At 30.7% G+C, this 21360-nt stretch overlaps 2 protein-coding genes across 8 annotated transcripts in view; one reads left to right on the top strand and one right to left on the bottom strand.

The window, feature by feature from the left end:
- The window catches only part of LOC107451898 (uncharacterized), a 38349-nt gene extending 24719 nt beyond the window's left edge, over positions 1 to 13630 (top strand). For 4 of the 5 annotated variants that reach the window (XM_043038690.3, XM_043038693.3, XM_043038694.3 and 1 more), the window contains one exon: positions 13368 to 13630. In XM_043038690.3, coding sequence (XP_042894624.2) covers positions 13368 to 13465 — 98 coding nt within the window. In that variant the 3' untranslated portion in view covers positions 13466 to 13630. Of the gene's footprint in view, positions 1 to 10569; positions 10708 to 13367 lie in introns of those variants that run through there. The other variant, XM_043038691.3, reaches the window with a different exon arrangement.
- Positions 8822 to 21360, bottom strand: part of LOC107451897 (protein-L-histidine N-pros-methyltransferase) — a 369659-nt gene continuing 357120 nt past the window's right edge. For all 3 annotated transcript variants that reach the window (XM_043038695.3, XM_043038696.3, XM_043038697.3), the window contains exons 4-6: positions 16336 to 16554; positions 14747 to 14940; positions 8822 to 10769 (exon numbers count right to left, since the gene is read on the bottom strand). In XM_043038695.3, coding sequence (XP_042894629.1) covers positions 10546 to 10769; positions 14747 to 14940; positions 16336 to 16554 — 637 coding nt within the window. In that variant the 3' untranslated portion in view covers positions 8822 to 10545. The remainder of the gene's footprint in view (positions 10770 to 14746; positions 14941 to 16335; positions 16555 to 21360) is intronic.

Below are 21360 nucleotides of genomic sequence, written 5' to 3'. Positions count from 1 at the left end.
ATTCGTACCGACCAGCCATCGCTGGGATTCGAGCCCGGTTTACCTCATTAGAAGGTGAACGCTCTATCTCCTGAGCAATCACGGCTGTCCTCGTCTATACTGAAAAAATTTATAGCTAAATTAAAAGTGATCATTAAGGCCCGGATTTTGATGACATTTGCATTTTTGTCCTTTAGAGCAGTGAAGTAAAAAAATTGATTAACTACATGAAAGGAAAACGCACATACACATAGAAAACAAAATACATTTCGACATATATAATAACTTATTAAAGTGAAACAACCTATTGAATCAAAACTTAAGGTAGGGAGCCAAAAATGGCTTTGCTTTGAGGATTTTTCCTAATTTTCTGGTTAAGTCTGTGTGGCTGAAAATTTTTTGTAACATCTTACACCTATCTCTAATATATATCACGTATACTTTTAATTGTAAAATAGAATTTCATTTATTTTATAGTACAATTTCAAAATTGTAGCTTCTGCGCCTAAGGTTTCCCACAGGTTCCAAAGGTGAGCCATATATTGAAATCGCTTGTTCACTTACTCAAATTATCCTTAGAAAAAACATTTGGACTGACAAACGTCTTTTAAAAAGGCACTTTAAGTGTATTACTAGTAGGAACTAAAGTTTCCCGATTTTAAAAAAGATATTTGTTCTTAAAGTGTATAATTTGTCTATTGATTTTACATTGATAATTCTTGTGTGAAGTCACTAGCGATTCTTTTAATTTTTGTTACTGAGTTAATTTTTTCAAAAGGATTAACTATCAAGAGTTAAATAACCATACTAGAGTTAACTAACCTAACCCATAACTAGTATAAAATACCCAAATTTACAAGAAAATACCAGAATCGACCACAAAAACACTCATAACTACCAGGAAAAAAAAATACCGGAAAAATTACTTTAAAATGCAAACAATGCAAAAAACTTGTAACAAAATATCGCAAACTCTACTAAAGTGCAGAGAACGTCAAAATATTATAAAAGTTTAAAAAATACCAAAGTTCCACATTTGCTTAAAATGAAATAAATCAATTGGCATTCAATTCAATCCTTCCTCTTTGAGAAATAACATGCTACGTAATGATTTATAATGAACTCTTTTATAGATTTCACGTTTGTTTCCGAAGGTGGCCCCTGTGTCCCCAAGGTGGCATCGGGGTCGCGCCACCTTGGGAACATGCATATGATCACCATTTGCACGACTTAAAACTATTAATCTGATAGATTAATTAGAATTAAAGTAATGCGGTTAAAGAAAAAGAAATAAGCTTTCAAAGTTCTAGGAATTTAAACACATATAAATTACAATATCTTCTCTCCCGGAAATTAGAACGACAACTGCAAAAAATTAAATCACCTCATACAATGGAGGCCATTCAAGGAAATATCTTCCAATTCAGCCTCGTGCACCTCAGATACAAGATTTACAATGCAGCAGGGACGTCTTATGATTCAAAATAAATTATAAATTTAATTTTACTTTGAGGGTAGGGCTATGTTAGGAGCACTGACCACCTTTGGCTTAACCACCTTACTTGATCAAAACATACTAAATTTAAAAAAGAAATTAATAATTTTTAGTGACTTCCTTGGGCCCAAAGAGCGGAAAAGTTTCTTTATCTCAGGGTTCTCATTTTTATATAATTTGCAATCGTTACAACCGTAGTTAACACAATATTTAAACCAGGGCGCATTTCGTTCGAAGCCAAAGCTTCTCTGTGGATCATGCAATGTGTCCAGACGCATTGAGGCAATTTTTTACAAGTGCTTGTTACTTTCGAATCTTCCGGATATTGAACGAGCACCATCGGTGCATATTCCGATGCAATTTTTGCATTCTATGTGTGCCTCATTCATAACTTCATTTGAAATAGCATAATGCTAGCGCTGTTGTTCTAAGTTCTGTTGATTTGCAGAAAAGTAGTTTTACTACTGACATATTGTCACAAAATCAAACATAGGCAATTAAATGAGCATCTTTATTATGCTTCATCAAACTGTATTGAAAACATTTTGTCACGCAACATCGAGAAAAGCTGACACGACATTTCCAACTGTATCACCAATTCGACGAGCAACAGTATCATTTGAAAGAGGACTGTAATTCTTTTGAAAAATTAACCCCAAACATAGTTTCTACAATCTCAATTGCTGCTGGCTTTTACTTTACTTTTGTTTTGGCAGTTAGTTAAAAATATTTTAAAGACAGAATTCAAAATACTCAATATACATTATTGTTGTATATATTTTACTGTAAGTGGGGGGCGCGATGAAAATTATGATTGAAAACTGGGCCGCTAATGCTGAAAGGTTGAGAACCACTGCTTTAGAGCATTTTTTTAGATTTATAGGGCATTTTTCATTAAATTTGTTGGCTTATTTTGCATTTTAAAACATTTTTTAAATTTTTTGTTAGTTTTTTCCAATTCTTATTATTTTTTTATCATTTTTTATTATTACACTGGCTTCCAAACAGTGAAGAAAATCTCTAGGATATTAACAGGTGAAGCAACATCTTTTCAAATTGAAGAAGAATTGTCAGTAAGTGAGACCGTCTTTTTCAAGTACGCACCAATAACATCAGTAAACGTTGAAAGAAGCTTCTCCAGGTATAAAAATTTACTTTCAGACTAGGGACTCTCGTTTACATTTCAAAATATCAAAAAAAAATTAATAATCCAATGTAATTCTGATATTTAGTAATATTATGAGATGGAAGTTGTTATATTCATTAAAGTTTCTATACAAAATGAAAATGTTTTGGAGTCAATCTATTTTCCTTTTTTTTTTGTTATTTTAGGATATAAAACATATTTTTCAAACCTTAATGAACGTAGAACAAGTATTGCATTGCTTTATATTTTTTGAAATGGCTCATAATAATTTTAAAGAGTAAAACATTGTTTTAGTTCAATATTTTTACTTTATTTAAGTCATGTCATAAGGCATTTTTAGCGCAATTTTCGCATTTTTAAGGGCATTTTTCGCACTTTTTAAGGGCATTAATGGGGATTTTTTAGGTCATCAAAATCCGGGCTCTAGTGATCATCAATTGAAATTCGGAAAAAATTTTTACCAGCTGAAGAGCTCAAATTTTAACTGCACCATTGTGCTCCACTATCACTATAATGCTAAATTTAATCCTGTTTTGACCGCAACAAGTAGAATATATTGTCGCATTATTGCGAAATAGGTAAATTATCGTCAAAAGAAATTTTAACAACTCAAATTGATCACCTGGACGTTTATTGCAGATCTTGCCATAAAAATTTCGATGGTTTCCTAACAGCTACACATTGAATTTATCACCAAATAGGATTAATTATCGTTCATCGAAATTTTTAATCGGTGTGCTGTACTGGTTGTCAAGTTTTAAAAACATTCTGACCACCGCAAAACAAAACCTATCTCTATATTATCTCCTATGGGTCATTACCACCAAACGGAGACAATCGTCGAACGACATTTTGACTACTCGTAATAGTGTTAAATTTTAACTTGAGCACAATGCTGGATGACAATACAAGTTCCAATAGGTATAACAACTACAATAAATTAAGGGTGAGTCAGCGAGAAATATATGATAAAATATTCGTAGTTAAATCACAGTATTTAAGCACAAAGATGTAAAAATTTTCTTTTTTTTATGACCCGAAAATAAAGTTATGCGAGCGATTTCTTGTCATTCTATTATTATTGATAAATTACTGTTATTATTATTGTTGTTAATTATTATGCTATCATTATTGTATCACTAAAAAGAAGAAAATCATTTTATTTTCATCTCATCTAAAATGAAAAACAAATTCTTACACTGAGTGAATCAAATTCGCATTTTAGTGTTTTAGCTTAACACGTTGTCTTCTGCGTCACACATATTCAGGTAACAGCAAAGTTCCTGATCGGATCGCGTCACCTGTGTTAGGGTGACGCTTATTTGACTGCTTACGAAGGATATTCGTGTGTATTTGAAAAGATATATATAGCACAGGAAGTAACAAAACTAGTGAATTGTTATAAAAGTAAAGAAAAAATTATTTATTAAGAAAATTATTGTGAGACTTTTAAAAGTGTTCACTGATATTTGACTCATTAAGAAATAAGTTTTCCATTTTTCTACCCTAAATTTAAACGAATTAGGGTAAAGATTTCAAGTTATAGTCTTCTTTACTCGGCAAAGATTCAAACTGATCGTGTGGCCAGATGAGAAACACATGCAAAGCAACGGACACAAATAAACAGACATGATAACATGGACACAAAAGGAGCGAGATATTATACTTGTGACTACCAGAGACTCACATTACTAAAATATCAGTGGGAGTACTAAGCAGAAAACACTTCGTACAGCAGTACTCGTGGCCTGGAGGAGATTTTACTGTAAACGCGTGCGGCAGTCAACGTGTTAATAAATTCTTAGCTTTTTCGTCGATATCTGTACCAAGTTTCATGCATGGGAACTATATTTGTCTTTTTTAGCGATGGCTGGTAGATACAAATTCCGCATCCGGCTTGCATCGACCACAGTGCTGACGTGAAATATCCTCAGTGGTAGACGGATCATGGGTTCATGTCCCCTTGATGTCAGGCTAACTTCGGGAGGTCCTCGTGGTCTTCTTCTCCATGTAACGCAAATGCGGGTTAGTTCTATCAAAAAAGTCCTCCGAGAGGACAAATTTCTCCCAATACTTGATCCAGGAGTTCCCTTGTCTTCTGGATTGGGTTCAAAATTACAAGACTACGGAATTGACCATTTGTAGTCGTAAACACAAACTTGGGTCGGCTGTTCAACGACGGTTATAAAATGAAATACAGATAAGATATTGTGTGGCTGTAGTAAATTATTGCTTTTAATAATAGGTGTTGCAAAATTAATAATAATCAACATATTATGCCCTCGCGAGATTTTGTCGAGGTAAGTTTAAATATCTTGAAGACTGCATTTTAAGTTTATCCAGAGAAGTATATTCTCAAGTGTTAGTATTTTAATGTATAATTTTCAGTTGAGAAAATCCAAATTACAGACAGGGTTTTTATTCACCACTACTTATAGGTAATTTAAAGTCTCGCATGTCAAACGGAACTTTTTTACAGTAGTGCTGAGCCTGTTGCCAGAATGAAGCGAAAATCTGTGATTTTTTGTTTGTAGTTCTCTACTTAAAGTATTTTGTCGAAACCGGATCAGTTGGTGTATCTGACTTATTACTTAAATCATTGAAATTACATCCTAGTACGGGAAAATCTCATTTAGAACTATTCAGGGAGTTTTAGTTTATATTTTACGCACTGTATATACCAGTTTATTTTTATCGAAGATGAAAGTCACTAAACAATTTTTAAATTAATATTTTTTAATTAAAATTTGAACAAAATAGGTTGTTGCAGAGCTTAAGAGACATACTAAATTTAAAAACACTACTTTTCTGAAATTTTGTAACTCAGAAACTATTCGACCGATTTCATAAAAATAATTAACCCCACCCCCAGGGGATGATCGGGGTGCAACTTCAAAATCTTAAACAAGAACATTCAATTTTTTTTTTATTGAAGATTTAAATTTTAAAGATAAAAATACCCCAGTTTGAGCTACAGGTTATTGTATTTAGAGTGACAGATAGCGCTGTAATTACAAAACGAAAATGAAGAACAAATTGTTTATAAATGGAGATATTATGAAATCGAAGTAATAAAAAAAAAGATGTTAAATATTTTGAAAAATTTATCTAATGAAACCAAATTGGACTCCCCCATCCACCACCAGAAAAAAAAAGAAAAAAAAAAAAAAAGGACCAGCGACTTCCAAGGGGTGGGTTCGAGTTTAAGAGTGGGGTGTTTGTTTATCATTCAATACGTTTTTTAAAATACCAGGCTGATTTTTTTAATTTTTTCGATCTGACATGTTTCTTAAGCTATCTCCATTATAAACAATTTTTTCCCCATTTTCCTGTTACGATAAGAGCACCATCTGTGATTCTAAAATCAACAACCTGTTAGTAAAAGGGGTACTTTTTATAGAAATGTGCAATACAAAATAAGGGTGCCTATTTGGAATTTAAAAGTTACGTCCGCCTTAACTCCAGGGTTGAGGTTGGGATCGAATTTGGTATTTTTTTGAAAACATACAATTAATTTGTTTTTAGATCAGATTTTTTTTTTATCCGGCGTGTATTTTGAAACATATTTAAATGTTTTCGTACTTTTTCGGACACCACGATGTTAATATGCTATAGCCATTCCTGGCATTATAGTTATTTTTAAAATAACATTTTAAATATAAAGGTAAAATTTTTATTAAATGTTTCAATTATTTAAATAAATACAAGTTATCAACAAATTAGATATTTTATTTCATACAGTCCAAATGATATGTTTTTAAACACTTTGAAATTTTTGTGATATGACATGATGTTGTATTTACTCAATATAAATCTACCTTTAAAGAAAATCTTACATTTAAGAGATCGAGAGCCATCTAACAGAAGTGAAGGAAATCAGACTTCATTGGCAACAATAAATTAATACAAGATATAAGACCTGAAAATGGATTTGGAAGAACGTGTCTTTAATACATTATAGAATTCAATAATCATAGATTCGCATAACAAAATTTCTTTGGGTTTTATATCACAGTTTAATGTCCAATTCTCGTTTAAGATTCCCTAATGAAATGTTTGTTGAAAAGACGTCAAGCAGAATGAAAGATCGCCATTTTGGACTTCAGCTTAGTATTTTAGTTTCTTTTAACACTTTGCTGACCGAACTAGTTGCGTTTGAGTATAAACTGAACACCACGCGTCGTTTAACAATTACAGCTAACTATTGCCAAGCGAGGAGATCTCGCCGAACAGTCGGCAAAGTGTTAAGAATGCTTCTACTTGTATCTCTTTAAGTATAATGACTCGTGTTGCCTAATATAGATACTGAAAAATACAAATTTTTTTAAACTTACTCATAGTAGCAGGTTTTCGTAAAGGTTATGCATATATTTGGCACAAATTGATTCCATAGAAATAAACGCGAACAACAGTCTGACTTTTTTAACACCATAAGCTGTAGGTTGGATTTAGAGCAAATATCCTAATTCGACGAACACCATTTTGTAATAACGCTGTTGAACAACGAACCACTTTGCTTTGTCTAAGAACAGTGGGAAAAAAACTTAATGCATCACTGTCTAATTGCATTGGTATTTGCAGCTGTTAGTCAGGGCTAAAGAGAATAGAAGGGCTAGTTCACTCCGCTCTTAGAGCTGAAGCAACGATTTCCCTCCTCATGACGTCACTGTGTCCACAGATCTCGGAAGATCGCACGCAAAGATATTATAATAACTTTGCATCTTTCTCTTTGTAAAAATAATTTAGACTTTTTCTGGTTATTAGCTTTCAAACTTTACGTAATTAACACATTATTTCCATTCATAAACATAGTTTAAAAAAACTTTCTTGGCCATTATATTAAAAAAAACCCATTTTAAACTTATAAAAATATTTTACTAGTTGGCGAAAATGACAATATAAACACTTTATTTTAAAAAGTTCAGTTTTAACTTTAATTATTAAGAAAAATGAAAGCGTATATCGACACTTTTTTATCTACATATTCTTTTATAACGATAAGTTGAGTTAAATTTAGAATCCCCAATTTTAAAATATGCCGTAAATAGCAATTTGTTCATACTTAATCATTAGGAAACATTAACCTTAAACGCTAATTACTGAAACAAAATAATAATTTAGGTTCATAATGACATTAGAAATTTTACAATTGTTTATAAATATTTAAATTTAAGATTGATATAATTTATAGATGTTTAAATTCAAGAGAATATAATTTTTAAAAGAATCATAAATATTTACAATAACTACATTAAAAAAATAAGTTATGAAATTAGGAGAATTTCAACTGCACACTATATATTTTATTTATATTTTTTACTTACGTACTTTACGCAATACTTGTACGTATACTTTTTACAAAGAAAATTAAAATTTTCTTTGACTTTATCCATTTTGTAATTTTTTTCACATGCCTTTCTTTTTGAAGTAACGAGGCGTTTTCTATTTAGATAACGAAATTTTAAAAAATTCTTAACGATAGAAAAAACGTATTGCTGTTTTATATTAACTGTGTCATTTTAGAGTCTATTCTTTATATAGTTGTTCATTTACTTTAGGGAACACGCGGAAAATTATATTTTTTCCTTTTGTTTTTCTATCAGAATTTTTGCAAGTTGCAATCGCGCAAACTGGCATTTCGTTAATAGTTTTAAAATTTTGTAAATTCACGGCAAAAACTGAGGAAAGTCATTATAGAAAATAACAAATGTCTTAGAATATGTCACAAAAAGAAATGCTCCAATATTAGTTAGAGCTAGTAAGGCCGAACGCTCTGTTCTTGAAGTAAAAGTGCGAGCTTTGCGCCAAAGTGACGTCACTAGAGAAAATCGGAGGATTGGCGCGGCGAGAGTTACTTCAAAGGAGTGAACCAGCCCTTCTATTCTCTTTAGCCCTGGCTGTTAGTGGAGTTGTCAGATTTGTTTCAAACTGGTTAAGGCTGTTTGTCGAAGGCCCCGTCGCCATATGAAAGGATGCTTTTTTTGCGAATAATATGCTATTTTTATAGCTGCTGTGAGTTTGTAACTGTTACTCATGACTGTGAGGTCAAGTATAGCCTATCTAAAGTCAGTGCTATCTACGCTTATCATGAAAATGGCACAAAACGTCAATAAGGAGAAAAGTCACTGTTTTGTGACAATCAAAAGCGTTTGTGGTCTAATTTTTTAATATTTAAAAACTTACTCCAATGCTGCATTACCTGGGCTTAAAAAAATTTGCAAAAACTGAGAATATGACAGTGATTTTGATAATTTTATCAAAGTGGAAAAATTTCACAAAAAAATGGCGATTTTTTAAAAAAGTTTAATAATTTTTAAAATAGAGCTAAAAAAACTTTCAAAAGTTATTGGTCCGTTCTAAAGCCCAGATAATTCTTGACGGCAAGATTATATATATATAGTTTTCTGGCTTTTATTTTCCTTGGCGCAGAACTTCGAAAAACAGCGTTAAATGTAGATCATTTCAGTAGTGAATCGTCGATTTGGCTACAAAGACGGGTTTCAGCTGTTAGGTTTCTTGTAAACACTTAAAAAAAGACATATTATAACGAATAACTTAAAAAATTACATCATGGTTGGTTAAGTGAACTAATTATTGAAAAAATCTAATTTTGTTTGTTAATTTTTGATACAATGTAAAGTGTTTATATTAATTTTCCTTACGAAAAAATATAAATCAATAATATTTTTTTTTTAAATCATTGGCTTTATACATTTTTGATAGCCAACCATTTTTGTAATCTTTAGTGTTTTTCTTCCTTCTGTTAGTGAATAAGAAATTTAAGTAATTAAATCATTTTAAAAGCTATTTGAACAGTTTTAACGTTGAACAGGAGTACAATTAGGAGATTTCGAGCAAATATCCTAACTCTAAGAACTCCTGCCAGCACTAACACTTCAGAGCAGAGAACCAGTTCGTTTGAAAAAAAGTTACGAATTTGTCTAGATTGAAAGAAGCTAGAAATATGTTTGTCTAATGACTATATTAATTTTTTTTTAACGTGTTCGACGTCTTTCCGACACACTTAATGCAACGAGACCTTTGTTACGGGAATCGGACTGACATTATACTTCTTATGTTCACTTCATCATTATTGAAAACAAAATAGAAAATTCCAGAAAATAGAGTAAGAACAGTATCTCAAAAAAGTCTGTCATGATCATTTAATCGATACAAGGTGTTCTGTAAAGATCACTCTTACTGTATGTTTTTAAATTTTTTGTCAAACATAGAAACAAAATTATGTTCTAGGGGAAAATTATGTTATTAGGGATCGTAAACTAATATCTAAGAAAGGAAAAAGCAAAAGTCCTATCAAAATATGACGATTCACTATTGAAAGAAATAGAGAATAATTTCATCAAGCCTCTTTAACTGCCGGTGATAATCGTGGAAAGGTACATCTATCAGAAATTTTTCTTCTGGCAAATGCATTATTTAACTCAGCCGTCAATGTTTTTTTAACTTGCTTATTAATTTACCACCCTTAATGCCCATAATATTTTGACAACTATTTTAAAAAATAAAAATTAATGACAATGATTGTAAAATACTCTGTGTATTTTTTACATATATTCTATTTTGGCTACGTAAATTGTTTTCGTTTGCTTAACCACGAGTAATAGATGACTTAATAGTTAAAGTTGTGCAAGGGAAAGAAATTGTATAATCAATTGAAAATCTGGGATGTAATCTTCCTGGCGGTATTTTCTAAGTATGTAGTGACGGGGGGGGGACAGCTTAGATTAAAATTGGAAAATTTAAATGCAATTGACTTATACATTATAATAAATTCGAATGTAAATACAATCAAAGGAGTTATAGAACAATTATTACAATATTATTTGTACAATATGTAAAACATAATGCATTGTGAGAGGCTTAGGTTATGATATGATTGTTAGAATATATAAGACAGGATGAATTAAATATCACAAGTATCTTTCAGTTTTAGAACAAAAACAGCATCATTAAGCCAGTAGAATGCCTGATCTAGGTCTCCTTCGCACAAATAAGGCAATCTCGTCCATCTTACAACTTCAAAACCACAGTCAGAAAACACGGTTTCCGTGAGAGCGGATACTTGTTCTTCAAATTTCTTGCCACATGTCAGCGCTATTTTTTCCACTGGAGCGTTGTACTTTGATCCTGTAAATGAAAGAATATATATTTTTGTATACCTTTATTATGAATAAATATACTAGTTTAAAATCTAGTTTAATTATAATTGCATACTCTCTGTTCGAATCGAGAACTGCTATTTTTTTAAATATATTACGTGTTTTGAATAGTTAGTGAGTAGAGAGATGAAGATGCAAACAGAAGTTCATATTCATTTAGCTTCGAAGCGGTTGTAGAAGTTATGGAAATGGTGTTTATACGTAGTATGAAAATGCATACCGTATTTTTCGATGCATTAGTTAATTTTTTCGAATCCCTTAATTGCAATGAAAATTGGTGGTCGACTTAAACACAAGTAACACATTTATTTGGACACCAAGATTTTTTTCCGAAATATATCTAACTTGAAAAATTAATCCAATCTATAAGATAAATGCAAACATAATACGAACAACTCTATAATTCAATAAAAACTTATATACAACAATAAAGTAACATTTTACAACGTACTTTTTACATATCATCATAAGGATTCTATTCTTCAAGAAATTCTACATTTTATCCTGAGTCCCATACAATATAAATTTCTGTACCTTCCAAAGAAATTTGATTACCACATTTCTGAAAAAAAATATTTAATTAAGAGAACATCGACGTTTTTCCCTGTATCCAGAATGATTTGACGTATCAATTTTTTGAAAACTAAATGCAATTCTTTAAATTGCCCAAGTATATATATCAAGAATTTATCAGAATCGGAACAAGTTCAGAACATCAGAAAATTCGAACATCATTCCTAGAGAGTTATAAAGGCAAATGTTGACACGTGCGTTTTCTATAAATTATATTTTATTTTTAAAGGTGCTGAAAAAAATCTTAGATTATCTCTTTAAATTTTAAAAAATTATGTTTTGTTTATACCTTTAGATGAACGAATATTTGGTTAGAATTTTTTTTCTAAAACTAATGTGAAAGTGGAGTTCAATTAATACATCGAATACCACACATATTTATCATTTTGAAGTCAAAAGTAAGAATCGATTTTTACAATCGGTTAATTTTAACTGACCACAATGTTTTAAAATACCTTTTTTGCACCTTCAATTTTTTGTACTAAAACTTGACGGGATTTGCAAGAAGTAAAGTAGTTTTTTCCGAATCAATGGGATTTTATGATTTGGCTTTTATCTTGGCGAGCCTGTCAAACTAGTCGCCAACTATATCAAATAAGAAGAGAGCACGATTTGGGAATTTCAAGTTGGAATGAAACTTTTTACATTAGTAGAATACTTTAAGGGTGTTCACTCCTTAAAATAATAAAGTGCACTAGTCAGCCAATTCTAAGAAAAACGCATTAAAACTTATAGTTTATATACTTTCTAAATCTACAATTATTTTTAGGTCTAGTGGCAGGGAACTTGCCGAACAACGCAGAACGAGACGTTTAGAGTTCGAATCGAGCAGAGGATTTTTTTTTTATTTTTTTTTTTACTTTTTATTGTGGGGACTTAATTATTGACTATGTCAACCTTCATCTATCAAAAGGTACCTCAAGATAGAATCAAGTTAACATGTCTTATATACTAGTGATTCGGTATCTATATTATATAAAACGCTATTACGTATGTATCAATAAAACCGACGATATTTCTTTTCTCGCGTTGGCAACAGTTTTCATTTTTAATTGATAGACTTCGGCGCGCAAGAGCACGTAGTGAGCTTCATATGGCCAATATATATTATATAAAACGCTAATACATTTTTATTGATAGGCTTCGGCGCGCAAGAACACGTACTGAACATCATATGTCTAATCGGGTGAATTCTCACCGAATTATCAAAAAAATTCTCACAAAATTATCTTCATCGAAGCCGATGCTTTACATCCGGCTTTCAGTACTATGTCATATTGTTTTACAACACATGGTTTTAGCCCTCTGGTGGGAAAGACTTTAAAACAAAACTTACAACAGTTACTTTTCTCAACAACTGAAATTTAGAATAGTGTGATTAAGAAAAATATGTGAACTGTTTGCAATTTCAAATTAATGTTGAAATGCACAGGTTTAGAATTTTCTACAGTGAAAAGTTTTCGGAACTTCAGTGTTCAAAAAAGTATACAAAAGCTAGACGTTAAGAACGTATCCAATGAGCGAGCAAAGCGAGCATCGGATTGCGAAGCAATCCGAAATGAACTGCGAAAGCATTTCCGAGGGTTGGCGAGCGAAAGCGAGCAGGGGGCGAAGCATCCTAGTTTAATACTTATAGTGGTAGTTACGCCATTGTGGGGATTTAATTTTTGACTGTGTCAACCTTCATCTATTAAAAGGTACCTCAAAATACTGGAACTGGAACTACATTAATTTTTTGGGGCACCTACACAATTGTGTTTATTCCCAGTAGAAAACTTGTTGTGCCTGATAAGATTACTTAACATGTCTTATATACTAGTGATTCGGTATTTAATATTTATAGTGGTAGTTACGCCACATCATTATTAATAAATATTTTTTTCTTTGAGAACAATATTAATTTCGTTTATTGCATTTTTTAATAATTAAATACTAATTTGCTTTTAAATTATATTTTTTGTGTATTTTTAATTAATTTTTTGTTTACAAATAGTATTTGTAGAGGTCCCATCGCAAAAGGTAAACAAAGCGGAGGAACACTGGAAGCACGGAGTAATGCATCGATACGCGGAAGGATATCGAATGTGCTAAATGGATAGTTAACAGTCTGATCGTTGATCACGCTCATCGTCCGTTGCTGTACTGATTCTTTTTTCTTAAAATATCTTAAAAATTTTCTAAATGATCATTATTAAAGTACAGCTGATTGTTATTGATCATGATCATTATTAAAATAGAGTTGATTTTTAAGAATCTTATCATGTGTGTTCAATCCATTACTACAGCACTAATTTAAATATAAATTATTTTAATTTATTTATTATATTTTTTGGTTCCGATATATTATTGGCATTTAAATTACAGTTATAATTAAATTTTGCTGCTGTTTCTAATGCCATGTAACTATTCATTCAAGTAACAGTACACAAAATTTATTTCAAATCAACGATATTGGAACTTTGAAATGGCCAGCTAAGTCTCCAGATCTCAACCCAGTCGAGAACTTATGAGGTGACTTCGTACGAAGAGTTATTGTAAATGGGAGACATTTTACAACATCAATTAAGTTAAAATCTACTATCGAAGATGAATGGCAGGAAGACGAATAACCGCTAACTTTTTTGAAAACTAGTTTCATACCTAAATACTAGAATATTTAAAGCAATAAGGAAAAATGAATCTTACACAAGCTTTTATTATTTTTTAAATTTTTTTAGGGGGAGGGGGTGGCTTGAAGTTTTTATTTAGGCTGAAATACTAATTTTGTACACATCACTTTTTCTTGATAATTATAAAATTACAAATTACCTGTTTGTTGCATTATTTCTCAAAAATGTTCTTTAAGAATTAATAATACAATGATAAATTTAAATCACTTTTATTTTCATTTCCTCAAAAAATGTTCACAGGGATTAAAATTTTTTCTTAGACAGTATAAATAAGTTACAGTATATAGATGCAAGTTAATGACTCAGTTGCTTTCAGAAGTCTTCAGAAAGTCCGACCAACAAGCTAAAATAACTTTTAATGTAGTAATAATTTGTAGTAATATAAAGAAGTTTAATAATATATAGCTGAAGAAGTTATTGTAACTTCTGTTTCGCGTTACCAACCAAGTATGTTCGATATGACAGACCAAGATCACTTTTAATTTCAAATAATTCATTTTAAAAGTGGTTTAAATCGCGGAAAAAAATGCTTTTTTTTATTATGCTACCAAAAATACAATATCTTCGTCTAAAACAAAACTTTACAGTGAAGTTTTGAAATTTGATTAGATCTTGAGGCCGATTTTATGATATCGAACACAATAGTAAGCAATAAAAAAACAAAAGATAATGCCGAGTCAGGTTTCTAATATTTTCAAATTACCTGATTCGACGTACTGACTAAAGGGCAGTACAACAGCTAAGATCAGTAGACCTCTTTCCGGATTCAATTTTCTTCTAATTTGCTGAAGCAGCGTTACTGGACAGTCGCAGCGATCTAGAAGATTTAAGCAGCTGATCACGTCAAAATATTGCGGACTATCGTTAGTCTCGTACCATTTCTCAACGTCCAAGACCCTGAAATAAAAGAGAATCGATTAGAAATAATGGTTTAAGGACATGGTAGATATGTATTGATATGTTACCAGCGAAATTTTAAATCCCACATTCTATAGCATGCCTAAAATAAGCCGCCAATGTATGAATCATTGCACATTTCTTAGACATTCTATAGAATGCCAAATATGAAACCGGCAAATTATGAAGTACATCTTTGATTCGCTTCAAATATCACTAGGCGAAGCTGTTAAATTATTTTTTTCCGTAAATTTTTTATTTTTATATTTTTGCCTCAATTTCTGATTTTTTATATGAAAATTCATATTTTACACATTTTGAAAATCAAATGAGAAACCGGCAAAGTATAAAATTCATCTCCGATTTCGAATATCATGAAGCAAGGTTCTTGATTTCTTTCTTTTTTTTTGTTGTTGCTGTTGGGAATTTCTTATTTTATACAGTTTTTATCTCTATTTCTTATTTTTTTTATATGGAAATTCATATTTAACACATTTTCTAGGCATTCTATAGAATACCAAATACATCTCCGTTTTGTGGCGAATATCACATTGCAAGACTCCTAACTTTTTTTTATCATTTTAAAGAATGTAATTTTACATAGCTGAATACAAAAGTCGATCGAATAGCTCCTAAGAAATCTAATTTCAAAAATAAGACTTTTTTTTAAATAATTATCTTATTTTTATTTATTTTTATTTTAACGTCGTCGAACAGCCGATCTAATTTCTGGTTTATGACTACTATTGTTCAACTCCGTAATCTTGTAATTTTGGATCCAATCCAGAAGACAAGAGAACTCCTGGATCAAGTACTGGGAGAAATTTTGCCTTCGTTGAGGACTTTTTGATGGAACTAACCAGCATTTGTGTTACACAGACAGGAAATTCACGAAAACTCTCACGGTTTGCCCGGCGGCAAAGGGACTCTAATCCATGATTCGTTTGCCACTGAGGATGTTTTATATCAGCACTGTGATCGGTGCGAGCCGGGTGCGGAATTTGTATCGATCAAAATTCGAAACCGGTCCAAACTCATTGGAAGGCTATCTATTTTGCAACTATCGTTGAACAGTCGACCCCAAATTTTGAGTTTACGACTACCAATGTTCAACTCCGTAGCCTTGAAATTTTGAACCCAATCCAGAAGACAAGGGAACTCCTGGATCATTACCCCCAGAAGTAATTATGGACTTGAAGGACTTAGTGACCCAGACAGATTTAGCCAGCATCAGTCTGCATTTAATACACGAGGATTCTTCGGTCGGCTGGATTCGAACTCCCGTTCTTACGAACACGAGTCCAACGCCCTATCCTGGCCCCTTTAAATATCTAATTTTAATTTTGAGTTTTGAGAACGTAAAAAAAAAGTTTAGTTCAGTGAGTACAATAATACCTGTAGCCCTTCGAAGTAAGTATCTTCCGCATAACACCAGACATTTCTGTGACGTAGGTTTGCTTAAAATAGCTCGCCATGATGTCAGTAACTTTCCCATCTCCAGCACCTAAATCAAGAAGATTTCCATCCGATTTCCATTTAGTATTCATCCATGTTCCAAGTAAGTTCCCAAATTGAGCATCAGAAAATACAAACATAGACCCTCTTCCTAATAATCTAAAAAAGTTTAAAATGTTTTTAGCGATTATTGTTTTATTATATATTCTCTGTAGAAAAAACTAGATAGTTAGAAATAAAAATAATTAATTTTATGTAGTTGTAGGCCTTAAAGTAGTTATTCCCAAGCATAGACCCTCTTCCTAATAATCTGAAAAAATCTAAAATGTTTTTAGCGATTATTGTTTTATTATATATTTTCTGTAGAAAAAACTAAACAGTTAAAAAAAAAATAATTAATTTGATGTAATTGTAGGCCTAAAATAGTGGTTCCCAAACATAGACCTACTTCCTAATAATCCGAAAAAATCTAAAATGTTTTTAGCGATTATTGTTATATTATATATCTTCCGTAGGAAAAACTAGACAGTTAGAAATAAATATAATTAATTTGTTGTTATTGTAGACCTTAAAGTAGTGTCTCCCGAAAGGTGATCCAAGGGAACCTAGAGTTTTATAGAAGGGTTATAGGTGTTAAAATTCGTCCTAGAATCTAGATTTTTTTAAACAGCAATAATTTTTTAAAGTAGTAACTGCAATTATATTTAGTTGAGATCAATAGTTCTTTAGTTATTTTTATGGGATCATTTAAGTAAAATTCAAGTGAAAAAATGAAATAGGACAGTTTGTTGATATTTATAGCAGTTTTTCTTTCTTTTTCATTTCAACGAAATCATAATTTAATATTATTTTAATTTATTATTTATTTAGTTTTTTATGCCCTCAAACGAAATATAAAACCAGCTAGATTTCTTCAGGCCAGAGAAATCAACTGTTAGACATAAAAATGAATTTTAAGATAAATTTATTGATAAAACAATGAAAACGAAATTTCACATTTCAGATTGAATAATTTCAAAATAATTGGTAGTCTGATTAGTTAATATGTTTACAATTACAAAAGTATTTTACTTACAAAGTTGGGGTTGTTCCTTCAAAAAACTATGGAAACCACCAAAAAACAAAAACTTTGGTGAAATATTCAAATAAGGTGTGGTAAAAGAAACAAAAAAGTTCACACTTCCTGAGGGGGCGTTTTCCTTCAAAACTATAATTTTTAGGTAAGTTAGAAGTAAAAGTTTAATGCTTAGTTTTTTGGTTTCAATACAATTAATAGCTGGCAAATAAGTCATATACATACTAGAAATTGCATTAAAACCAATTATACACTTGTTCATATTCTCTAAGAAGGGTATTACTCCTCTGATTATCCTTGATACTCTAGTCTTAGGTATTAGGGGGGCCGGAAAGTAATGTCGTTTCGGTGCATTTTATATTTGTTATCAAGATTTTATTTTTAATCAATAATGTATTCACCCTCGTTAGCAACAACCTTTCAATGTCGGATCAAAAATGAATCGGAAAAAAATATGATTTGGTTTTTAAGACTAACTAATATTTAATGCGCCGAAACGACATTACTTTCTGGTCCCCCTAATACTTTCGAAAGAATATTTTTCTTATTTTTCAAGCAATTAAATGATGGAATATAACTTACCCAGATCCTAATAATGAAAAAAAAATTCACATTCCTTGAGAATGACACTATCCCCATATAACTTTTAAATACCTTAAAAATATTTTTTTTTACAAATAAATGTTGGAATGTAACTTATATGGATCCTAGTAATAAAAAAAGTGCCCATTTTTGCCGGGAATAACTTTACAACCTGAAAAAACCATACCTCCCAAAATAAATTTATACTTAATTTTTTTAAAAAATTTTTTAAGCAATTAAATGATAGAATTTAGCTTATTTATAACTTAGAAAATAGTTTTCCTTTGAGAGAGGAACATTCTTCCCCCTTAAAACTCTCAATTCTAGGCTCTTTCAAACAAAATTTCAAGACAGATTTTATTTTAAATTATATTTAAGATTTTATTTTATTTAAGCAATTAGATGTTTTAAAGGGCAGGAGGAACTAATCTTTCCTCAAGGTTGGGGGAATATTTTTTTTTCATTGCTGGAATCAATATAAGTTATATTTAAGGTTTAATAGCTTAAAGTTTTAAATAAAAATCTTATTGAGAAACAGAGGTAGTGGACATCTTTAACTTATATTTCGAAAACTACAATTTTTCGGAACAAACCCTTCATAATACTTTTGATTTTAAAAGTAGACTAAACTCTTACGAACTACACTAAACTCTTATTGAGAAACAGAGCCCGTGGACATCTTTAACTTATATTTTTAAAACCACAATTCTTCGGAATAGACCCTTCATAATACAAGGTGTTTCAAAATTATCTTTACAACTTCAAAAATTCATAACTTCGAACATAAACTAGATATTTATATTGTGTCTTTTGCATGTATTACTGCAACTAATAAAGTTTTTTTTCAATAGGCTGTAAAGTTATAAGTGAGGATGTGGACACCACAACAGGAAGCTCAATGCGTCTCATGGTTCATAGAGACGAAATCAGATACACAGGTTCAACGGAACTTCAGGACAAATTTCCAAAGAGACCCACCATCCACACCTTTAACCTTTTTTGAACTAATTACAGCTTGTGTGCATGGCACACAAGCTTCATGAGCACCGGATCAGTATTGCATAAAAGTGGAGCCGGACGACCCAGCACAAGTCCAGAAAATGTGGAGCGAATACGGCCATGAGACGCATTGAGCTTTCTGCTGTGGTGTCCACATCCTCACTTAAAACTTTTCAGCCTATTGAAAAAAAAACTTTATTAGTTGCAGTAATACATGCAAAATACAGAATATAAATATCTTGCTTATGTTCGAAGTTATGAATTTTTGAAGTTGTAAAGATAATTTTGGAACACCCTGTACTTTTGATTTAAAAAATAGATTCTTCACTAAACTCTTATTGAGAAACAGAGTCAGTGAACTTATACTTTTAAAACTACAACTTTTCGGAAGATATTGTTTTTGTTTTTCTCACCAAAATACAAGCCTGACAAACGAAGCTCCACTCGATGATAGTATTTATAGATTCAGAAAATTATCTGTAGGTTTTTCACTTATTCATAAGAACAGAGAACCCTGTTTGACAAAATTTTATTTGACTGTGTAATTATAAATTCAGAAAATTATGAGTAGATTTTTCACAAATTAACAAAAACTGGACATTTGACAAAATGTCTGAACAGACAACTTCTTGTGTTTCTCACAATATCTGGATCATATTTTCACAAAATTGTGAGTACATTTTTCACAATCTTTGCGATATCAGGAGCTTTCATAAAATCTGGAATACGTCATGTAATTAATATTAAAGTGCTTAGAGAACAAGAAATTAAATGACATTTTGGAAAAATTTGATTTTCCTTTGGGAAACATCCTATTTTAGTCTTATTTAGTTATACCAAATAAAAGTTTTTGATCATATTTTTTATTTGATGAACCAAGATATTTATAATGGTAACCATCAAGTGGTCCCACCATAAGCCATTATATTTATAAGGTAACCAACATAAGTGACCACCACCCCAATCTAGGAATTTGGTTTACTTTATAATGGTTCAACATGGAAATAACTTATTTTGATAGTTTGTACCATCAGGAATTTCCATCATAGTAACTTAAAAATCAACTGCTGTAACAATCGATAAATAACCATCGCATACAACATTCAGCAATTTGTCAAATCTTTAAATTTAGGAGATCTCAGTGAATGAAGGTACTAAGAGGACCATCTTTAAAAGTTTTGGTGGGAAAAGTAGGTTACAAATGCATTAGGTTACAAATAGCCGACAGAAGGGAGTCGTTTAGTAACAAACTTAAATACCAAGAGTTCGAACACTCTGACGCCGACAGTTTATAACAGGCATCAGGGGATTTCGCCAAATAAAAACCTCTGGACAAGATATTAAGGCAAAGCATAAGCTATATTTTCTTATAGTCAACATATATACTTTAATGATAGTTTTCTACAATTTAAAAAATGTCACTTAAATTTGTTTTCCACCCAGCTTTTCAATAAACATCCAATGGAATAATTTTATTTAACTTCGGTAAAGTATAGGTATTGGAACCTTTCATAATAAAACTATTGGTATTAAAATCTTTCGTATTAAAATTATACTTATTAGAATCTTTCATATTAAAATTATAGATATTAGAATAGTTCATATAAAAATTATACTTATTAGAATCACATTAAAATTAAAGATATTAGAATCTTTCATATTAAAATTGTAGGTATTAGAATCTTTCAATATTAAAATAATAGGTGTTAGAATCTTTCATATTAATTTTATACTTATTAGATTATCTCATATCAAAATTATAGGTATTAGAATCTTTCATATTAAAATAATAGGTTTCAGAATCTTTCATATTAAAGTTATAGTTATTAGAATATTTCATATTAAAATTAGAAGTATTAGAATCTTTCATACTAAAATTATTAATGGAATCTTTCATGTTAAAATTATAGGTACTAGAATTTTTCATCTTAAAATTATAGGTATGAGAATATTTCATGTTAAAATTATAGGTATTAGAATCCTTCATATTAAAATTAATAGGTATTAGAATTTGTCTTATAAACTACAATCTATATTTGAAAACCATTTTTCCAAAAAGTTATTTAATATAGAACAGTAAAAATATTCGTAGTTAGATAACATTCCAAAAAAGAACTGATTTTTACGATATTTAGAAGGCAAATGATTTTCTGCCGATAGAAAATAATTTAAACAAAATTGGATTCAATCATTCCCTTTTTTGATTAATTTTAATTTTTAAAAAACTTTATACTTCTTGTAAAATCTTTGCAACAGATTTGTAATTGAAAATTGGACCAGCCTCCAACAAGGATGTGATCATTTTTCAA

This window comes from Parasteatoda tepidariorum, chromosome 9, assembly GCF_982258835.1.
Source record: "Parasteatoda tepidariorum strain Cologne lab strain chromosome 9, Ptep-v5.0, whole genome shotgun sequence".
Taxonomy (NCBI): Eukaryota; Metazoa; Arthropoda; class Arachnida; order Araneae; family Theridiidae; genus Parasteatoda; species Parasteatoda tepidariorum.
This window is presented reverse-complemented; position numbering and strand designations above follow the sequence as displayed.